Source organism: Centroberyx gerrardi, chromosome 5 (genome assembly GCF_048128805.1).
Source record: "Centroberyx gerrardi isolate f3 chromosome 5, fCenGer3.hap1.cur.20231027, whole genome shotgun sequence".
Lineage (NCBI taxonomy): Eukaryota > Metazoa > Chordata > Actinopteri > Beryciformes > Berycidae > Centroberyx > Centroberyx gerrardi.
In genome coordinates this window covers 7,651,938-7,673,246 of record NC_136001.1, presented here as the reverse complement: position 1 = coordinate 7,673,246, position 21,309 = coordinate 7,651,938, and the positions used below count along the sequence as shown (strand labels likewise).

General features: G+C 40.5%; 1 protein-coding gene across 1 annotated transcript in view; it reads left to right on the top strand.

The window, feature by feature from the left end:
* Positions 1 to 21,309, top strand: part of LOC139920067 (dedicator of cytokinesis protein 3-like) — a 162,550-nt gene that overhangs the window by 68,936 nt on the left and 72,305 nt on the right. The window contains exons 6-8 of the mRNA XM_071909971.2: positions 12,485 to 12,633; positions 15,362 to 15,446; positions 20,200 to 20,241. Of these exons, the coding sequence (XP_071766072.2) occupies positions 12,485 to 12,633; positions 15,362 to 15,446; positions 20,200 to 20,241 (276 nt within the window). The remainder of the gene's footprint in view (positions 1 to 12,484; positions 12,634 to 15,361; positions 15,447 to 20,199; positions 20,242 to 21,309) is intronic.

The following is a 21,309-nucleotide window of genomic DNA, read 5'->3' as shown; positions in this document are numbered from 1 at the left end:
TGTATGAGCTGTATGAAAAAGTCTATACGTGTGTGTGTGTGTGTGTGTGTGTGTGTCCAGGATAAGGGGGTCTAGGCTTCAACAAGTGCTGTGTCATATGGTTGCTGTGGTGACTCACCCATCATGTTGTTGTTGCTGCCGTTGCCGTGGTGATGAAGTGAGTGTTGGACATAGCAGGGTTTCTTCATTGGATCAGTGGAAGGTTTATGGAAAGCTACAGGTCTACACATCAGCCTGCAGTCTGTTTTATTATGTCATATTTATTTTATTGTGTTGTATCAATTTTATGTGTTGTTATTGCTGTCTCTGATTTTTACTGCTCCCTGGGTTTGGGATTATGAGAATGCCAGCGTCGCTTCAAATCATGCAAATTCAGTCCTGTTCCCAATGTGTGTGTGTGTGTGTGTGTGTGTGTGTGTGTGTGTATCGTATGTGTCTGTGAGTAATTGAGGATACACTCTTTCCCCTTCCTCAATATCCATTCTCAGGTTGCCCTTGAGCAAGGCACTTAACCCACTGGTAGGAGATAGTGGTTGTACTTGGGAATCAAACCAAGTAGAAATACATGTACAGTATGTTTATAATCCTCCCATCACCCCTGCAACTTCTTCTTTTACTCACATTTTCTGGTTAAATAGTGATTAAAAATCATCATGTGACCTTCCGAGTTGCTGTAGTATCTAAGTGTCCATTTAAAGGGGCGTTTTCTTGATATTTGACCACAGTTTTATCTTTACGTTGGGTGCTAACTGATACTGTATAAAGCTTTTCATCATGGTCTTTATTTGTTATGCTATGGCTTCATTTCAGTTCCTCGTAAAACCTATTCTCTCTTCTAGGTATGTAAAACAATTGATTTACTTGATGAAACTATATTTCCAACAGTATCCTTCACTCATTTTTCATCTACATCGTTTTCATTGTGCTTTAATTAGCAGCAGGGTTCAACGTTACTCAGATCACATCACTCAGAGGATCGGCTCACACTTACAACCTGTCTTTAACACCCTGGATTTGTTTTCCTTCTAAATCCATAGAATATGAAGTTAAATGAACAATTTAATCCAATTTGCAGACTGTAATTTGAACTGTGTTGTTATCATCCTAATTAATGTCTGTTAATGGAATAGAGGTGTTGTCGCTGTTCGCTCTGATCTGGAAGCTGTCAGAATAAGTTACATCTTATAAGCAGGCGTCGAACTGGTTACCTTCAAAACGTAATCAGTTACAGATCACAGATAACCTGATTACAATTAGCAACATCCTTCAGGAGCTCTCAAGATGACCTTGGCTGCGGTCAAATAGTCTTTTTTGCTTAGGAAGGTTCCTAACTGAGTGAAATGACCCGGAAGTATCTAAGTGGCAGCCATGATAAGAGCTGTTCGAATTCTCTAAATGCTAAGGAAAGGTGCTTCAGTGCTTCCTTACTTATCTCCTTTAGCATAGGATACACTGGACCATCCTTTACGAAAGGAAAGGAGATAATGCCGTCCCACAATTCTTTGCGGCAGCAACGACGCACCATTCGGCCGAAAACAAACGATCATGACCGACAAGGGACGCAGATCATCAAGCAAGTTACCGTTGCTTATTAAGCATTTTCCATCTTACGCCATAACTTGCTAATGTGCTTATATGTTTTGAACTGTCAACAATATGTTAAACCCATAGAGGCGAACTATGAACGTTACGCTACTGTTGTAAAATGATCAAAGTGAAGTTAAGTGAAGTTGTAGCGTAATCTATGCTCAGTTTGCATTAGTTATTTCTTCATTCTGAGCGTTGTTGTATTGCCAGCCTTTAGGAATATCATTAATTAATGTTACTTCAGTCACAGATGCTGAAACCCTTGCCTTAATAAAGGCCTGAATCAGCCATAACAACTTCAAAGCACAATCAAGTCAACATTTCAAGGTGTTTACTGACTTGTGTGGTGGTTCTTAAGCTATTATATGCATAGGCTTATAATTAGATCATCATCAGCATATTAACCATAACACAGAAGTCTGTCTTTCAAAAAGAAGGGATATGAGACGTTTTTAGCCAGATGATGTTTTTAATTCAACATGTTTGAAACTTAAGAATGATGATATGTATAGTAGTAGATTTGTAGGCCTAACATGTTATGCCTATCTTGCATGAATTTAACAATAATTTTCATACAATCATACTAATTGGGATTCATGTCGATAAATATGAGCGGACAGGAGGGTGAGCGTGAGCAACAATTCTCAATGTGAGCATTTCGTTTCACTTTTGTGACTGGTAGCCTATATTCCTTTTTTATTTCAATTCCAACCTTGGTGATGAAGCAATATTTTTCACTGGGTTGTCCACATTTATATAGCCTGCATGAAACAACACGGTAAGAACGCATGGGGCGAAGTATCTAAAATGCGCTTTTAGTAGTCCATCTCCGGAACATTGTAGTTTCACCACGGCAGACCCACGTCATTAACATCCGCCGTCGCATAATTACGTAGCCTAGTGTAAGTGCAGTCGGATTCTCTTAGCACCGCGGTTGTCTTTTCCTAAGCCCTTATGAATTCTCCTTCACATCGTTCCTTGACCTCATGACGTTTTCCAACGAGGTCAAGGAAAAGTGGTTAGGAATAGGAGTTAGGACGTATTTTTTTGACTATTCGACCGCAGCCCTTGTTCCCATGGCGGCCATTTTGAATTTACATCACACTTGGGATGAGGAACTCTACCAGGAAGAGCAAGTACACATCGGGAATCAGACAAACATTTATCATTTCACTGATTCCCCGCTGAAAAATGTATTAGAAACATATTTACTTTTTATTATTACCAATTTGCTTTGACAAACACAATGGTTCAGTGGTCTCCAGATGAAACAGCTGAAAAGACAATTTCACACTTTCCTAGTAACTCTTACCAAATATAGGCATGAAGTGCAGTTTTGTGTTTTCTGCTATATTTAACATACTATATTTCCCTCATCCCCCAGTGATTTTATGTCAGCACTTTGTAATTAAGGGCCCAATAGCTGACTGTAGAGTTTTTTTTTGAGTTATGGCCTGTAGCCCTCTACAGTTATCCTTATCCCTGCCCTAATTAACCTTTTTAGTCTCGTCATATTACACTGGGAAGTTGTCCTTCCAAGCTTTGTCTTTCAGTGCTCTAATATCAGGAAGTATAATTGGCCCTTCTGGACCTGCTAAGAGAATGATCTCCTCCCAAACAGTTTCCCTTTCAGCCTTGTAATGTGATAAGGGAAAGTCGTCCTTCCAAAGAATACTTTTCCAAGTTGTGAGTGGAGGTTGTCCTTCCAAAATACGTGTTCTAACAGTATATTGTCATTTTATACCATCTCTTTTATCCCATTAATATCATGAAGGGAAGTTGTCCTTCCAAACTCATGCCACCCCCCTCCCCCCCTCCCCTCCTGCCCTGCCCCGAGTGAAACATCCACTCTGCTCTCATCACAGCGAGAGAGGAAAAGAGGAAACTGTCCTTCCAAGCCACCTCTTTAACCACACAGCACGGGGCATGGCAGGCTGGCATGCCTGCTATCCCATGCTGCCCCTGGCATCACTGTTAGTGTGTGTGTGTGTGTGTGTGTGTCTTGCATGTCACCAAACAGGGTTCACACAAGGTCAGGAGAGGATTTAGGATGAAGTGGGCACCAGACAAACAAACACAGGACACAACAGTAGCACACACACACACACACACACACACACACACACACACACACACACACACACACACGTTGCCTTTTGACAGCTTCGACCAGTTGTGGCTTAGCTCAGCACCACAGTGGTCTTCAGGTTGCAATAGAGAACATTTATTTTATTTCATGTTGTGTTTGTTGCTCTGCAGTGTGTGTTAATCAACATTAGTCCTAAAGTAAATGTTTCAGAGTCAGCCAAAAAAGGCTAATTTCCACCAGCAGTTCCTGTCTAGACTAAGGTTTGCCAATATTCCCATACACTGCCAGCAGAAAGGCACAAACACAGGTGCTGAATAAAACCTTACTTTAAAAATGGCCTTATTCCAGTGTATTAATCTGTATATTCACCTGTGGAAAAGTATTGGAATTATACAATAATTAAATTACATTATGTATTAGGGAGATTTTTAATTAAGTACGTAGAGTATTATGCACTTACAATACTTCTCCATAGGTGAGCACACAGGTTAAAACAATGGAATAAGGCTATTGTAAGGTTAAGTGTTTCCCAGCAGTCAGTTAATAATTGATGCAGCTCTATTGTCGGATGGTAAGCACTTAAAGCACTTCAAGCTGAACGAGGCAACTTTGCACACTGACGGCTCCAAATGGAACTGGCAGCGGTAAAAATTTGAACTTCAATACCTGAAAATCCACCAGTAAACCTCACACAGCACGCTCCTGTTTACCAACCGGCCGGTCTGTGATGCTTTATACCAAAGATACCAGAGAGACGAGAGAGGAGAAGATCTAAAGCTGGTGAGTCCATTGCAGCCTCGCTTGATAAGGCCGATGTATTTTATATAAAAAACTTACCTAGTGCATTTAATTTACTCTATTTAGTTGACGCTTTTATCCAAAGTACATTATAATATTGTGAGAATCAAAACCTTAACCCTGGTAATATTAGTACCATATTATACTCATTGAGTTATACAGGATCGCCCATACACAGCATGAGAGGCAAAACATCTGACGTTAAGTCCAGCTTTCTGTGAATGGAGCGCTTGATCGCTGCTGTATATGAGTTTGTATTTTGCAAAATTTTCAAATTGCAATTCGTCACTTACTGTGGACAGAGAAGATTTCCCGCCAGTGACCATACCTGACACTAGAATTTAATTTTGGCGAATCTACAGCGTCTCAATTCGTGGGGATGGAACGCTCTTCTCTGTTGCAGCTCCACTTTGTGATTTTTTACATGAAAATCTTGCCTAGTGCAGATTTAACCTAAGAAAGCAGTGGCAGTGTGTTACAATAACAATCAGGTGGTGCAGACCAAAGGCAATTCAGAACCTCTTTGCTTCTCTTCCCTGGTGGTTTTCCTCAGCGCTGTTGTTTTGAGTAACGCCGTAGCCGGTGTGTCAGGCGTGAAAATGAAGCAGGACGTTTGCTAATGGATGAGAGGTGTTGTGTGTGTCCCCGCTGATTTGGGAGCTGTCAGGCTGAGTCACATCCTATTAGGAGGCCTCAACTGGTTACTTCCCAAAGTAATCAGTTACAGATTACAGATTACCTGATTCAGTTTGCAATCCAAACTGTCAGAGTGAGTTACGTCTTATGATTGTGAGACCACAAACTCAGAACTAATCCTAACCCTATCACATTCATTATTGCAACAGTAAACCAGTCTAGTAGATAAACAATATAGGACAGATTTACTGTTACCTATTACTTTCTTACGGTGGTGATCAGTGAAGGTTGCTTTCAAAATGTAATGTCCATTGCTGCTATCAGCAATTTGTTGAATTGCTGACGTCAAAGTAAAAGTCATAATTTCCCAGTGAACAACATTCCTTGTAAGACCTTGTAAAGCTGAAACTCTCTCAAGACCAAAGGAAACAAAGACTTTGGTTCCAAAATGAGATCTCCACCCTTTGAAAAAAAAAAAAAGTGCAAAATGATGAATGGTTAAGAATTCAAAGAAATGATGCCTCTTTTAGGTAAATTAAACCTGAGAAAATGATAGCACTTTTACTGACTGGATCTTTTTGAGATACTGAAATATGAACATCAGGTAATGATTTTTTTCCCCCCAAAATGGAAATACAGCATTTTGGAATACAACTCTTAGAATATGCTAATGCTGATGGACTGGTAGTTGTTTGTGGAAGACCAGTGTTACACAACCAAACCACTCCAGACGCCAAGTGAAACCAAATGAAACTTCAAACGCGCTATTTGCTTTTCTCGTTTGTCAGGCGTGAAAATGGAAACAGGATGTCGCTAATGGAACAGAGGTGTTGCAAATGTCCCATCAGATACTGAAGCTGTCAGGCCGAATAACATCCATTTTACATATTGACGCCGAGCTGCGACAACCTACCGCCCTCAGGAGACCCACCTTCGGGCCCCGGCCCCGGTGCTTGAGCACCGCCGGTACAGTTTTATGCCCCGTAAGAAAGGTGGGGGTGTTTGCTAATGGAAGGGAGGCGTTGAGGAGGTCCCCTCTGTTTGGCGGGCTGTCAGGCTGAGTAACATCATCGTATTATGTCCCTCTAACTCCGAAAAGCAAAAGGCCAATACAGCAATAAAGAGGAAGGTAAATGTTTGATTTAGTCGACAGCGGCGAGCGCTGCAGCCCCGCCCGCAGCCGCCTTGTAAGACCAAACATAAACATAGATCTTGGCTGAGGAGAAGGTGTTTGCTTTCCCTTGGTGCTTCCCTTCGGCAGCATTGTTGTTGGGGGTGGGGTAAAGAAGTAGCTATATGCTGTGTGTGTGTGTGTGTGTGTGTGTGTGTGTGTGTCTTTGTTTGGGAGCTGATATCGAAATGCTGTGAATACCAGGTCCAATGAAACGTTATGGCCTCTACAAACTACATCATTTCCTAGATTTGCTTGGCTGGCTTTATAGTGCTGAGGTGGTATAGAGACATATATAGAGTTTGTGTTTGTCTGTGTGTGTGAGAGAGAGTGAGTGCGTGTCCTTGTGTGTGTGTGTGTGTGTGTGTGTGTGTGTGTGTGTGCATTGGTTCCCGCAGGATGTGAAGGTGTGATTCACTCACTCCAGCTGGGAAAAGAGGAGGCAGAGGAGGCAGATAGGTAGGAAGGGACTGAGGGAGACGAGATCCACAAATAGTTGAACAGCAGAAATTTCCACTGTGCAACTCCACATCTTTCCTGTTCAGTTATACCTGTGAGGCTGTATATTCTCTCACAAACACAGATGAATTAGATAGTTTAATTCCAAAATGCTGTATATCCATTTTGTAAAACATTTGCTTCCTGTAATTCATCAGTGACGATTCTGTCCTCAAAGCGTTGCTGTTTTGTGAGCAAAGGTCTTAAGATGCGAGTCATATCCAGGTAATGTGCTTTATTCTCATGCTAGCAGTCATTCTGCATGAGTAGGTGTCAGTTTTTTCAAAAGGTGGCGGTCTCATTTTGCAGTGAAAGACCTCAATGTCATACCAGCATGGTACATTTACATTTACATTATTGGCTGTAGCAGTCATTGGAATGAGAAAATCTATTGCTTTCCCAGCCAGATAACCATGCACTGATCTAATGTATGAATATACCTCACATGGTTACATGTAGGCTGCAGCTGGATTATCCACCCTTCCAGAAAGGAAAGTGACTTGACTATTACATTAGATTTACTTTGTACATTCACAGGATATCACAATCACTTGTAACAACTACTCTAAATTACTGGATGTGCCTCTTATGAGGTGTTTATGTGAGCTTATTTCATTTGGAGTAAGAGTAGATGAGTTCTATAAACACTTGGGACGGGACGATCTGCTTATCTCACGATACGATTCGATACGTGATATGGGGTTCACGATTCAATGCAACCACGATACGATGTAATAAATAAAAGCTCAATGACGACAAAGTCTGACTGTGCAGAATTATGTTTATTTCTGAGTCACTAATCTTTCTAGCGATGGCACTGGCTCGCTAGAATGTAAACAACAATTTAAAAATGTCATTACAAAGTGCAAATAATATAATTTGGTTGGAGAAGCAGAATAAAATGGAGCTAATATCAAGATTCATTTTTCTGCCCCACGATATATATTGTCACATTTTTGCATTGCGATATATTGAATCTCATGTATATATCGTCCCATCCCTAATAAACACTATTAGGTTTGCTCTAAACTCAGTTCAATACTTGTTTGTTCCGTCTCAGATTACTGTCCCCAGTCCTGCCGCTGAAAATAAAATCACCGCTAATGTTTGGTTAGATAAAACTTTCATTTATCCAGCTTTTATAGATCTGAAGTCTCTAGGATAATATGTTCTAGGTGTCTTTCTTCTTCTATCTGCGGCAGTGACCGAGAGCGACGCACATGCTCTCCCCCTCATCAGCTGCTGTTGAGGTGACATTGAGCAAGGCACATACTGTACAGTATCTATTGTTGGCTCCAGTGTTCAACAGCAGCAGTTCCCCTGTGTAAATGTGTGTGTAACCCTCCCTCCCCCTGCAGCTACTCTCCCAGCCTGTTACTGTAAATAAGCATGTGATCTTAAAGGTGGCATGTGTAGCATTTTTAACTATATCATTGTCAAATAAAGTGTGATACCTTGGTATAATCACCGTAAATAATTGAGACCATGGTGGAGACGATTGGTCGCCTCTATCTCACGAAGTTGGTATTGTTGGTGCGAGTGTTTCTCAAAATGAAGACATTTCCCATAAACCCTGTTGCTTCCTGTCGTGGATGAGGATGTTGCTATGTAAAGCAATCTCCCTTTGTGCTGTAAAAGCAATCCAACTCAAAATCTTGTCTCAAAAAATCTCGTCAAAAATCGTATGTCTCAAAAAATGTCATGGCTCAAAAAATCTTGTCAAAAATCGTATGTCTCAAAAAATGTCATGGCTCAAAAAATCTTGTCTCAAAAAATGTCACGTCTTAAAAAATCTCATCTCAAAAAATGTGGTAATGATTTATGGTGGAATTTATGGTGCATTAGGTGAATAATGAGTCTTTTTGCACTGAGTCATCCTGTTTTGCGGTTAGCATTCGGTGATGATCTGTCTTTTTTGTTTCTTCTGTGTCTAAATGAAAACAGTTTGGTTTGCTGAGCTAAAAAAATCAAATCTAGTCCCAGTTACCCAAGCTTCTTTGAAGTGATGACGCTGTTATTTGGTCGTCGTTTAGTTGTTCTAGGTCAAGACGGTGTGCAGTGAGCATGCTCAGTGTGACCTGCCAATGGTCCATCTATATTGAATGAGACATCTGGATAGGCTGCACTCCTCCTCCTCTTTCTCTTTCTCCACCTCATCATCTTTTCCATACATTCCTTCCTCTTCTACCTGTTTTCTCCTTCCCTCCAAATCTCAGCCATCTGTTCTGCTTTGTTGGTCATCGGTGTGTGAAGGAGTGGCATATTTAGATGGAGAGAGACACAGAGACAGAGACAAAGTGAGAGAGAGAGAGAGACAGAACAAGTGAGAGAGAAAGAAAGAGCTACAGTGTGAGAGAGAGAAAGAAAAAGAGTATATATCATATAGACTAAAAGGACATGCTGTACTGTATCATCTGCCCACTCATATTTAGCTTTAGTGAGGTATGTGTGTGTGTTCTTCTGTATGTGATTGTGCATGTACTGTATATGTGACTTTCATGTTTCGTGACTTTATTGACTGACTTCTGCTGAGTGACTTTCTGTTTAGGGGTGGATGTATTTCTGTTTGATGTTTTGCTCTGTATTTTTTTTGGACACAATTACTCAAATTTATTCATTCATTCATTCATTCATTCATTCATTCATTCCCCTCCCTGCCTCTTCTGGTGTGTAGTTTACATCACCCCTCTCCTAATACCTTCTTTAAGTGTACTTTTCTCTCTCTGTTTGAAATGCTGTGAAAAGTTTGTACTGCGATATCTCTGCATAGTAATGGATCCATGTTTATGCAGAATTTTAATATGGACTTTCATAGAGTGTGTATCAAAGGACATTAGCTTTTGTGTCCACTGGGCACCTCCTTTAAAACAAATGCTAAAGGGAAGCGCTGTACGTGACTCTTGTTGTTGCTAGGCAACGATTGATAACCTGTTTGAAATGCGGCGCTCCTTTGCTAAAAGTTTAAGTATTTTTACCCTCAAGCGCTCGCAGCTCTGAGTGCTAAAAACATGCTAATCGGTCAGCTACTGTCCGGACGGAGCAACAGCGCTCCCTTCCACTGAAAATACTGAGAAAAAGATGCCAGGGCTGTGAAAAGGGCTTCCTGTGGACCTCCAGCCTTAGATATGTATCACAGTATATCACAGACTCTTATACAACAGAGGGCCATGCTTTTAAACTGAAACTTCTCCTTATATACTCAGGCACAGGCTGCATTCTTTATACAGATGTAAACATTATTTTTCTGACTGCAGTATCTTTTCAGCTGCTGTGTCATGGCAGTGTGGCTTGGGGCGCGTTCACACCAAGCATGTTTGGAGCGGTTTATTAGAACTCTGGAGCATTTCCTCCATCAGTTTGGATTATTTGTGCAGGTGAGAACGTAATCTGAACCAAATACAGCAAACGCCCGCAAAAGGCAAGGTTTACATCTGATGTTGACATCTGATAGCCAGCAGTTCCTCAAGCTTGGAAATCCTAGCATAACAAAATGAGTTATGGACTGATAATCATATTCAGCTATTTCTTCATGTGTTCTTCACTGGTATGAACACCAGGGAAGAAGAGCACAGACAAGTCCATCATGCTAAAGTTAGATTTGTTTTGACTGTCCTCGCCGCCAGAATCTCTAACCTGCAGGATGACAGGTCACCAAAATTCTATCCAATAAACAAGCTACTTGTGAGTCATGTGACTTTTGTTTACAAGCCCTGGTTCATAATTATGCATTGTGAACCTAAACGAACCAAATACAAAAATGCTAAAAAAATAAAAAAAGATTCACAATGGTTTGGACCAAAGAAAACCAACTGGTAACTAAAAGGTCACAGGTTCATTCCCCACACCAGCCAGTTTGTCCATCAACACCTGTTTGTCCTTGAGCAAGACACTGAAGCCCTGCCTGCTCACTGGTTGTAATTCGCTCTGGATAAGAGAATCAGCTAACTACTGAAACATGTTGAAAAAACAGACCCAATGTAGAAATGTGCATTGGGGTTCTGGAGTCTGGGCCGCTGTAGTGGTATTATCTATCAAACACCATATTGTTGTGGTTCCTAGCTGAGTTTCCCAACAATCGCTCCACCTCCGCTGGTTACAGCCAAGGTCATTTATGTAACAGTTTTAAAGCATAGGGGTCTTCTGTTTTTAGGAGATTCCTGAGAGAGAGAGAGAAAGAGAGAGAGAGACTGAGAAAGAGAGAGAGAGCGAGAATGTGTGTGTGTGTGTTTGTGTGTGTGTGTGTGTGTGTTGCGTGACAGAGACTGCACACAGCTGAATAAGCCTGTTAAAGTGACGCCAGGTGGCTGACTGTACCCGTCTCTGCCCTCTTCTTCAGCCAGGTTTACATAATGTTGCTGACCTCTGTTTGTGTGTGTGTGTGTGTGTGTGTGTGTGTTTGCAACCTTGCAATTGTGCATGCATACATTAACATACATGCCCATGTGTCTTTGCACATGGGCATGTATGCTGGTGTGTGCACATATACAGTATGTACTGTATATGTGTGTGCATGCCTATGCAGGCCTAACTCTTGTGTGTGAGTCGAGTTTATTTGTGTAGCCCTTAATTACACAGTTACAATTTCAAAGGGCTGTATGTGTGTGTGTGTGTGTGTCAAGTCCATAGCATCTGCCCCTCTATACACAGTAATTTCTCCCTATCTGGCTGTCCTGCCAAGAGCTGAATGGACATTTAACCATGCCTGCTGCTACTGCCCTTCAGGGGAAATTAGAGTGCTAATAATAGAAAAGACTATAGGGAGAAGTGTGTGTGTGTCTGTCTCTATGTGTTTGTGTGAGAGTGTATTCAGTTTGTATTCACCTATTCAGTCCTTGTTGCCTCCTTACAGTTGAATGTTGCCTAAATTTAAACATTAAACATTTGTCCCAGTTGAGTAGCCGTACCATCATGCATAAGACCCTCAGGCTGACACCATGTCATTAAAAACACTTCCTCACTTCAGAGCGAGAGTCCCTAGAGGAGGCACTTGAAGATCGGCGGATATTTGAAGATGGTGAATCTTGTGGACATGTTGTTGTTTTGGGGTTCATCAGACAATGATCACAGTCACAAAACAATGCTACTCTAATGTAAGAGAATAATGCAAGTAAAACAGGATCCATGAAAACACCATACTCTGATTACGTCAGTGCAATTATGGTCTTAGTTGGGCTAAGGATAATTGCAGTATGAGGAGTAGTTAAATTTTAGTAAACTAATAACAAAATAAAAATGAAATAAAACTACTCCAATTTTACTCTCATTAACAGAGACCAGTCATCAGATGTCCTTGGTTCAAATCTGGCTTGGGACCTTTATACACATGCCATGCTCTTCTCTCTCCCAATCTTTCCTTCTTCCCTCCAAATTGACTATCTAATTAAGGAAAAAAAAAACATGAATGTGTCGCCTCACAACAAGAGGGTCTCAGGTTCAATTCCCGACCCTGGACCTTTCTGTGTTCGCCTGGGTTTCCTCCCACAGTCCAAAGAAATGGAAGTGAGATGGACTGGAGACTCTAAATTGCTAGAGTCTTGCAAAAACACCACAGTAATAACCACTTGTCACCAAAGATGTCATCAAAAAAAAAATAAATAAAATAGAACAGATGAGCAATTTGAATCTAATGGTTGAACAACAGAGGAGTCTAATCTCTCTCTCTCTCTCTCTCTCTCTCTCTCTCTCTCCCTCTCTCTCTCCATCAGAAACACAAGGTGGATCTGTTCTACAAGGTTCGTCACGTGATGACGGAGCTGATCGACCTGAGGCGGCAGCTCCTGTCCGGACACCTGACACAGGACCAGAGCCGGGACGTCAAGAGACACATCACCGTCAGGCTGGACTGGGGCAACGAGTGAGCACACACACACACACACACACACACACACACGCACCAAGGCATCAAGAGACACAGATGACTGCACTGGGGCTGTAATGTTGCCATAAACACATATAGAAACACATGTATAGACACACATATACACACAGGGACCACACACACACACACACACACACACACACACACACACACAGACACATACACATACACATACACACTTTATCCACCAGAGGCTCCTGTCCTTGTATATACTCTTTAAAAGGAAGGTCATTTTCAGCACTGCATGTCTAGTTTAGCAGAAACATATTACTGTGCTGCTTTTTAATGCAACATAAGGGTTTGATTCCGTAAAGCTTATGTTGATTTAGCATAAAACAACGTTTTGTTGAGGTCATTGCTCAGTATTTCCAAACGTAGATGCTTGCATCCTCCAAAATGTAACAATGTTATATAAGCCAAGCCCTTATGAAAGCCAATAACTTTAATAACTTTCATGCCAGAAATAATTTTGTCAGAGAACCCACACTGTTCAAATGGCAGATGATAATAGCAACATATGGAGAGTTCTGTCCCAAAATGCTGTATCTCCACTTTTAGGGGGGAAATCAGTAGACTCCAGTCTGTAAAACTGTAATCACTTTGTCCACCAAATACTTAAATTACTTACTACCTTACTTTGCATTATCAATCGTGTTGTAAAAGTAGGTGTCACTTTTCAAATGGTGGATCCTGGAATCTTGGAAAAAATGTTGATAGTGATATAGATTTTATTAACATGCAGTATGTTTTGTTGAAAAATAACACAAATACCCCACACATGGATGTGCTGAAAAATGCCACATCATTTTCTATATCAGTGCTATAGGAGGCAGGGCCGCGAGCTCCCTGGACACCTACACAGAAGAAATAAAAGTATGATTGGAGGCAGGTGGAAGCTGCAGTAGACGAGTGGTAGCAAAGACTCATGGGAGCCTGTCGAAAGGCTGATGGAAAACAGATGAAATGGAGAGAAATAGATGGTCGACTTGGGATTGAGTTAATACTAGAGAAATGAAATGTGGGCGGCCAGGACTGTATCACAGGTTATTTAAAGCTTCAGTCCGCTATCTGTGGAGACACATGATGTGATGTGTGCACTGTTTAGGATGGGGACGATGATTGTTGTTGTTGTTATTGTTATTATTATTCATATTTTATTATGATTGTGATTATTATTATTATTAGTAGTAGTAACATTGAGAGTACACGTGGTAGTAGTAATGGTAGCACTGTTGATACTGCTACTATTAGTAGTAGTTTGTAGTGGTAATAGTTCTAGTAGCACTAGTAATGATAGTACATAAAGTTGTAGTAACAGTAGTACTGGTGATGTAGTTGTTATTATTATTAGTAGTAGTATTAGTAGCAGTGGTAGTAGTAATATTGAGAGTGCACATAGTAGTTGGTAGCTCTGTTGATGCTGTTACTATTAGTAGTAGTAATAATATTATAGTTATAGTGGTTATAGTAGTAGTACTAGTAGTGATAGTACATGAAGTAGTAGTCCTAATAGCAGTACTGGTTATGTTGTTATTATTACTATTATTAGTAGTAGTAGTAATAACATTGAGAGTAGATGTAGTACTAGTAATGGTAGCACTGTTGATACTGTTACTACAGTAGTTATAGTAGTAGCACTAGTAGTGATAGTACATGAAGTAGTAATAGTAACAGTAGTACTGGTTATGTTATTGTTGTTATTATTATTATTAGTAGTAGTAGTAGCAGCAGTAGTAGTAGTAGTGGTAGTAGTAGTATTAACATTGAGAGTACACATAGTAGTTGATGGCACTGTTGATGCTGTTACTATTAGTAGTAGCAGCAGTGGTAGTAGTAGTACCACTGATGTAACTATTATTAGTAGCAATATTAGCAGTATTGTTTCCATTATATTAGTAGTAATTGTAGCAGTAGTAGAAGCAACAAGAGTAGTGTTGATTGTTGTTGTTGTTGTTGTTGTTGTTGTTACGATTATTGTCATCATAGGGCGCAGTGGTACTGGATCATTTAAAGCTTCAATCTATTGTCTGTGTCACTACCAGTCAGATACAGTGAGCGTAAACATCCATTTCAGTAACATTATTGTTATTGTTTTAAATCTAATTAACCACTTTCATGGCTGCTTATTTCCATCCCAAAATGAATAATCCACTGCGCCTACGCTCATAAAATGATTACTGACATTAAAATAGAGCACATTATGGTTTTCTATTAAGGCTATGAGTCATCTTAAGACCTCTGCTTATAAAATAGTTATGGTCTCAAAGCTAGAAGCATATGCATTTCTGAAATATTATCTGAGGGATTTCAGGTGACAGTGTTTTTTTCAAAATGGATATGTGCCGTTTTGGAATGAAACACGTCAGATCAAAATTGTCATTGCGAAGAAGCAATACTTTAAGGTGTGTGTTTGTTAGAGATGGAATCAAAAATCAATCATTGCACAGCATAAAGAGTACTAACCTGTTGCTGTGAAATGAAGGAATCCTTGCTATTGTAAAGAAAGGGGAGGGACGGTCATAGGGGAGAAAAAGGCAATGCTTAAAATCCTTGGTTCTTCAACTTAATCAGCCAGGGACTGATGTGTTTCTTCTCCCTCTGGATCCTCTCATTCTCTCTCTCTCTCTCTCCCTCTGTCTCTTTCTTTCTCTCTCCCTCTCTCTCTCTCTCTCCCTCTCTCTCTCTCTCTCTCTCTCTCTCTCAGACACCTCGGTCTGGACTTGGTGCCGAGGAAGGAGTTTGAGATGGTGGACGCAGACCAGATAAGCGTGTCAGACCTCTACAAAATGGTAAGCAATATATACAGTATGTAACATGTTTATTTGGCTCAGGAAGTATAGGTTTTTCTCAGACTTGACCTGCACATAACACTAGGCCGAGGAGAGGGTAGCGGGTGTGAAAGGAGCCACAACACCCAGCGACCGCGGGTTACATCACCCTGACTGAGTGCAGCAGAAGATGAATGTAAAAGCCTCACTTGAACGGATTGAAAAAAGATGAATCAGCTCCAACCCTGAAATGAAGGGTCTCTGCAAATATAGAACAGAACCACAGAAGCATTACTTCAACATTATGCCCATTCAAAAAGTAATTAAACAGAAGTGCTCGAGGGTTGATTAAAAGAAATACAAAAGCTTTTCTTAAGCTTATTTTGTTGCTTTGGTGTATCATGCTAGAGCAAAACAGAACCCAAATGGTTCCTGTCATAGTTCCTCCTGTAATAAACTGTGAATTTAAAGGGGCGTTAAGTACGTTATGAATTTTATCGATCTCTATCTGCGACCACGCAAACGCATCTGAAAGTCTCTGGCACAGCTTACAGTGGCCTGTAATTGACATAAATAATAGCCACATTTTCACATTAAAGACAAGTGTGCTAGATTATTAGAGCGGAGATCCAACAGAAACGTCAAGTGAAGAGGTAATATACCACCATGCAAAATACTAATAATAATACTAATAATAATACTGCTTTGTCATTTCCTTTTTTGGCTTGAGAACGTGACTTTTTGACGTGGCCCCTTTAAATCGGTTGAGATTAAAGGTCCCATATTGTGGAAAACGGGATTCCCCTTGCCTCTTTGATTATAAAGGAGTTGGATGGATCTAAACATGGTGAAAGTATCAAAACGCACGGTCGCCAACTAAATTCACACAATCCATATTAGAAAAGCGAGCCTCTAAACGAGCCGTTTGGACTGGCGTCACAAAGGTTCGCTCATTATCATTTTTGTAAGAAATAATACTAAGAACAAGACTAACAAAGTGTTTTTTTCAAAGCGGTTGAGGGGTTGTCATTGTTTATTACCGGAGAGCCGCCGGGCCGCGGTGTCTCATGTTTCACTCTTGAAACGGTTAGCCAATCAGAACAGAGGGGTCGTTAATATTAATGAGCCTTAAAGACACAGTGACAGAAACAGCCTGTTCTTGGTAAGGCTCAGAGAGATGCTGGAAAATGAAATGTGTAAAAATGGATTGAGAGTGTTTTTGGTACATGACACCACACACACAGCTTTGAATGGACCTCAAGACAGAAAATAAAACACTGAAAAGTGTAAAATGTGGGACCTTTAATATGAAAAAGTGGTCTAAAAGTCTAATTCACAAATATAACAAACGGGTAAACTGACCTCCAGTGGTTTTATCCTCCATTACATTTCTGATAAGTGGAAACTGGACACCCTGCTTCTACAAAAGAGAAAGGAAAAGGGAAATAAATGAATCAAATGAGCGGTGTCACTGAGGGCAGTTTGGTTGTCTCTGCTCTTCCCAGAAATCAGCCACCTGTTGATGACTCCCCTCTGGCAGCCTGAAATGTGTTTTGATTCCCTCTCCTGCTGGTCATCCCCTCGTCTTTCTCCCCTCGTCATTTTTTTCTTTTGTTTGTTTTTATTATCACCTTCACATCTCTTCTCTGACAACAACATATAAGTGTGATAGAGCGGGTTTTGCCTTTAGCAACACCTGTTCCTAGAAACAGGAACATGCTTTCCTTTTGTTCCCATTGTTTTTCTTTATTTTTTCTCACTGTAAGCTGACATTGAACACACTGTTTTTTTTTTCATTGTCGCTACATGCTCACCCCAGGGTGCTGCCCGCCTGAACCCTCTTTCAGTTTATGGAAAATACAACTGTGTAGCATTTGTTTACGCCGGTGTTTCACTCCCATCACAGGCACATCTTTATGTATTCAAGGAAGGCTACTGAGCGCCTTATTAGCGTGTTCTTATTTTAGCAACGCTCTGCTTCACATTCATACAGTTATAAACATTCACACCTGGGAGCTGCCCAGTGCAACCTTCTACTGGAGCAGCTGGGAGTTAGGCTTCTTGCTTCAGGGCAAGTCAGCCATTGTTGTTGTGGGACGGCTTATTGCTTTCTCCCATGCACACTCCCATTACAAGCCTGCTTCTCTAACCTTTATGGTATTAGCCTGCAGCTAATGATTATTTTCATTATCGATTAATCTAGCGATATTTTTTTCTATTAATCGATTACCAGATCCCAAAGTGATGTCTTAAAATTGCTTACTTAGTCTGAATAGCAGCCAAAAAAACCCCAAGTATTCATAATATAATGATATGAACGGAGAAAAGCAAGCAAATCTTAACGTTTGTGAAGCTGTAGCCAGCAAATCTTTAGTATGATAAATGACTAAAATGATTAATAGATTATCAGAATTATAATCAATTAATCGACTGATCCTTTCAGCTGTATTGCCAACCCTCCAATTGCCAATATCTCTTTGAACCTGTCAAGAAAATTTAAAATAATTACTACAATAAAAATGTACGCCATCTGATGGGGCGCTCTGCTCTGTTGCTGCCCCACTTTGTGATTTAGTCTGATGAGACAGGTGTGTTTTTGCGTAAAAATCTTGCCTAGTGCAGCTTTAATGTATGCCATTTGGTGCACACCTTTATCCAAAGCACCTGATAATACAGTGAATGCATACCTTTCTATACTGTATGCAGTGTCCCATTGAGAATCCAAACTTTAACCCTAATGTTAGTCCAATATTCTGCTCATTGAGTTATACAGGATCGCCCTCTGCTTGCATGTAATAAGATTAGAATCAGAAATAATGAATAGACAAAACCTGGAGCTTCTTCGCTGTTAACGTGCTGTAATGTGTGGAGTATTGTTGAGGCTCTGCATGGTCTCTTAGTAATACTTCATGTTCTGTGTCTTACATCACTCCTGCTTTAAATAGCCGAGCTGCACCGGTCAAACGGCGTAGTCGTGGTGATTCCCCTTTGTTCCGTTGCCTAGTGACTGATGTGGAGACAGGAAGACAGACAGAGGAAGAGAGAGAGAGAGAGAAAGTGGTAAAGTTAGAGGAGTGCAGATGGGAGGAAGGAAGGAGGAGAACAGAAAGGATGAGGAGAAGGGAGAGAAGGCAGAAAGAGAAAAAGAAAAACCAGAGGAAGGCAAGGTGATGATTGGAAGGGGAATGAAAGCAGATACATTTCATCCCGCCTGATGGTGAAAAACATTGCTAACATCTACCTTTCTAACTACAAACTCGACACATGCATTCCCCACTTTTATATATCAGTTACCATTCCATGTCTCAAATGTTCTCTTTAAAGTAATGTACATTGATAAGAATAAAAGAATAAAAACAATCAGGAGACAGGAACCAGATATCTCCCTGGTTACCAGACCAATTCCACTTTTCCTGTCTGTCTTTATGTGTTTTGTGTGAATCATTTGCACGGTTGGCAGGCGTCTCTGAGTACACAGACTGCTTGGCTGAAACTCCTGTTGCATAATGTGAAATTATAGTATGAATGCATCCCTGTTGTTGCATCATATATTTTAAGGAATCAAAAGAAAGGGAAAATGCCAATTCACCTTTCTACCATTGCTTGTTGTTAAATTTGACAAGAAAAGGTCACGATGTAGGAAATTTAAGATCAAATAAAAATGAAACTTTATTGATCCCTGGTGGGAAATTAGATCATTGCAGCAGCAGAGTAAGATTCAGCAGTAAAAAGAAAACCGATAAGCACACAGCTAGAATACAGAATAAGCAACAAGAAACAGTCAAAATAATAAAATAATAAAACAATAAAAATCAAGAAAATAGAATATAAACAATTGCAGGGTAATGCAAACATGCAATTTCAACATGTTGGGAAAGAGTATGGATTATTCACATGTATGGATTTACTTGAAGTATAGAATTACAGATGTTACTAAAAGTCTTGATTCTTTACTTGAATTTAGATTATTAGATATGAAATATGTGCTGCATATACTGTATAAATTGTAAGTATATATGAAATGGTGGGACCATTATGAAAATATCATTAGTATATATGCAAATATCATTATTATGTAAATGTAACAATCTGAGAAACCTGAAGAAGGAAGTGTGTGAATTTATACAATATTCATAATGTGCAACTGTGCATCGTATTTGCATTAACAAGTCTGCTGAAGGCCAAACAAAGTTTTTCATGTTAGTATGTTTTTCTTCCATCAGCCAGTAGAATTCAGCACCACATTCACTGTTTCACCAGCCAAATGGATCGAAGTGACACTAACAATTACGACTGGTTACCTGGCAAAGTGATTGGCAAAGTAGACAAACTACGGTGTATCACAATTTGGCTGCTGGCAGGTGTTAATTTTCCACCCAGGTTGGAATATTTGCAGATGGCTTGCAGTGGGACGTTCACGTTTGACAGTCATTACTTCAATTCATCAAACAGGTTTTCACTTTTCATTCCCTCTCCTCTCACAAAACCACTCAGGAGATTTACAGAGACATCTCGGAGTAATGAGTCTCTGGGGGCGTTTAAACATTTTCATCATATGAAGGAAAAGAATGAAGGGAACAGAACAGAATAAAATAGGACAGAGCAGAGCAAGGCAGAGACGAACGGAGCTGAAAAGAGAGGATCAGGGATCAGAGCAGAGAGGAGCAGGGAAATACAGTGTAGGGCAGTGTAGGAGAGAACAGAAACAGAGGAGAGAAATCATTAGTGTGACCTGATCTAACATTTTGTTTCGTTCTGTCTCTCTCCTCCACAGCATCTGTCTAGCAGACACAGCGTACAGCAGAGCACCACACAGGTACAGTACAACACAACACACTGCAAAACACTACAGTTTGACCAACTCATGAGCAACCATTTCTAGTCTGGAGACACACTACAGTATTTTGGGCCGATTTAGCCCAAAATTAGGCCAATGCGACACAAATGGAATCTTTAAAAACATTACGCATACATGATTTATGCATTCAATAAATTTTAGTTTTTCAGTGCCTCTTAGCACTCACAACATGTGGAAATATTGATGAAAAGAATTTGAAGCAGCGCATCTTGTGTTACTTTTCAAAACTGCATTATTCATTTGGTGAATGTTCACACACATGATGTTTTTCACTACCTCCCTGCTTGGGTTCACACAGATATATACACTCATATTCCTGGGAGCTGCCCAGTCCAACCGCCGTCTACTGTTTAGTCTTTAGTTTACTGTGAGCTTCACTGCAGCAGTCGGGGCTTAAGTGCCTTGCTCAACGGCACCTCTGCGGTTAATGGGACGAATACGCGGTACGCAACTTCACAAGTGTGCCGTTCAGACACGTGCACGCGCAGGCCAGCGGCGTTGAAATCACATCAACTTTTGAGTGTTGATCACGGTGTTGTCACACATGGTCCAGCCAATCCATGTCATGACAGCGGGTCACCTGGTGCGCGCCACACACAGTGACAGCGGGAGTATCTAGGTAGCCACCGCTCATTGAAAGCAAACTTCACTCCTCTCCTTTTGGAGAAGCGGAGAAATGTATTCCCGTGCCCACGAGAGGCGAAGCGGTTCACAGATATTGGCCGCTTATTCGTGTTCCGTGTATTCGTCCCGTAACTTTGAGGGAGGGGAGAGTGTTAGTCATTCTCTTATCCTGCCAAGATTTTCTACATGGTCTGGGGATTCAGACTGGCAACAATCCACAACAGCCTTCACTAACCTTTATTCTCCTTCGTTGTTTCCTTCTGTTGAATAGTAACACAAGATCTGCTTAGACTATACTCACTAGACCCATGGGTCTGTTAAAAATGAAATCCTTTTTAAATGAGCTACATGTAGTGTTGTTAAACATCGATATATCATTATCAAATTAATTTTGATTCCTAG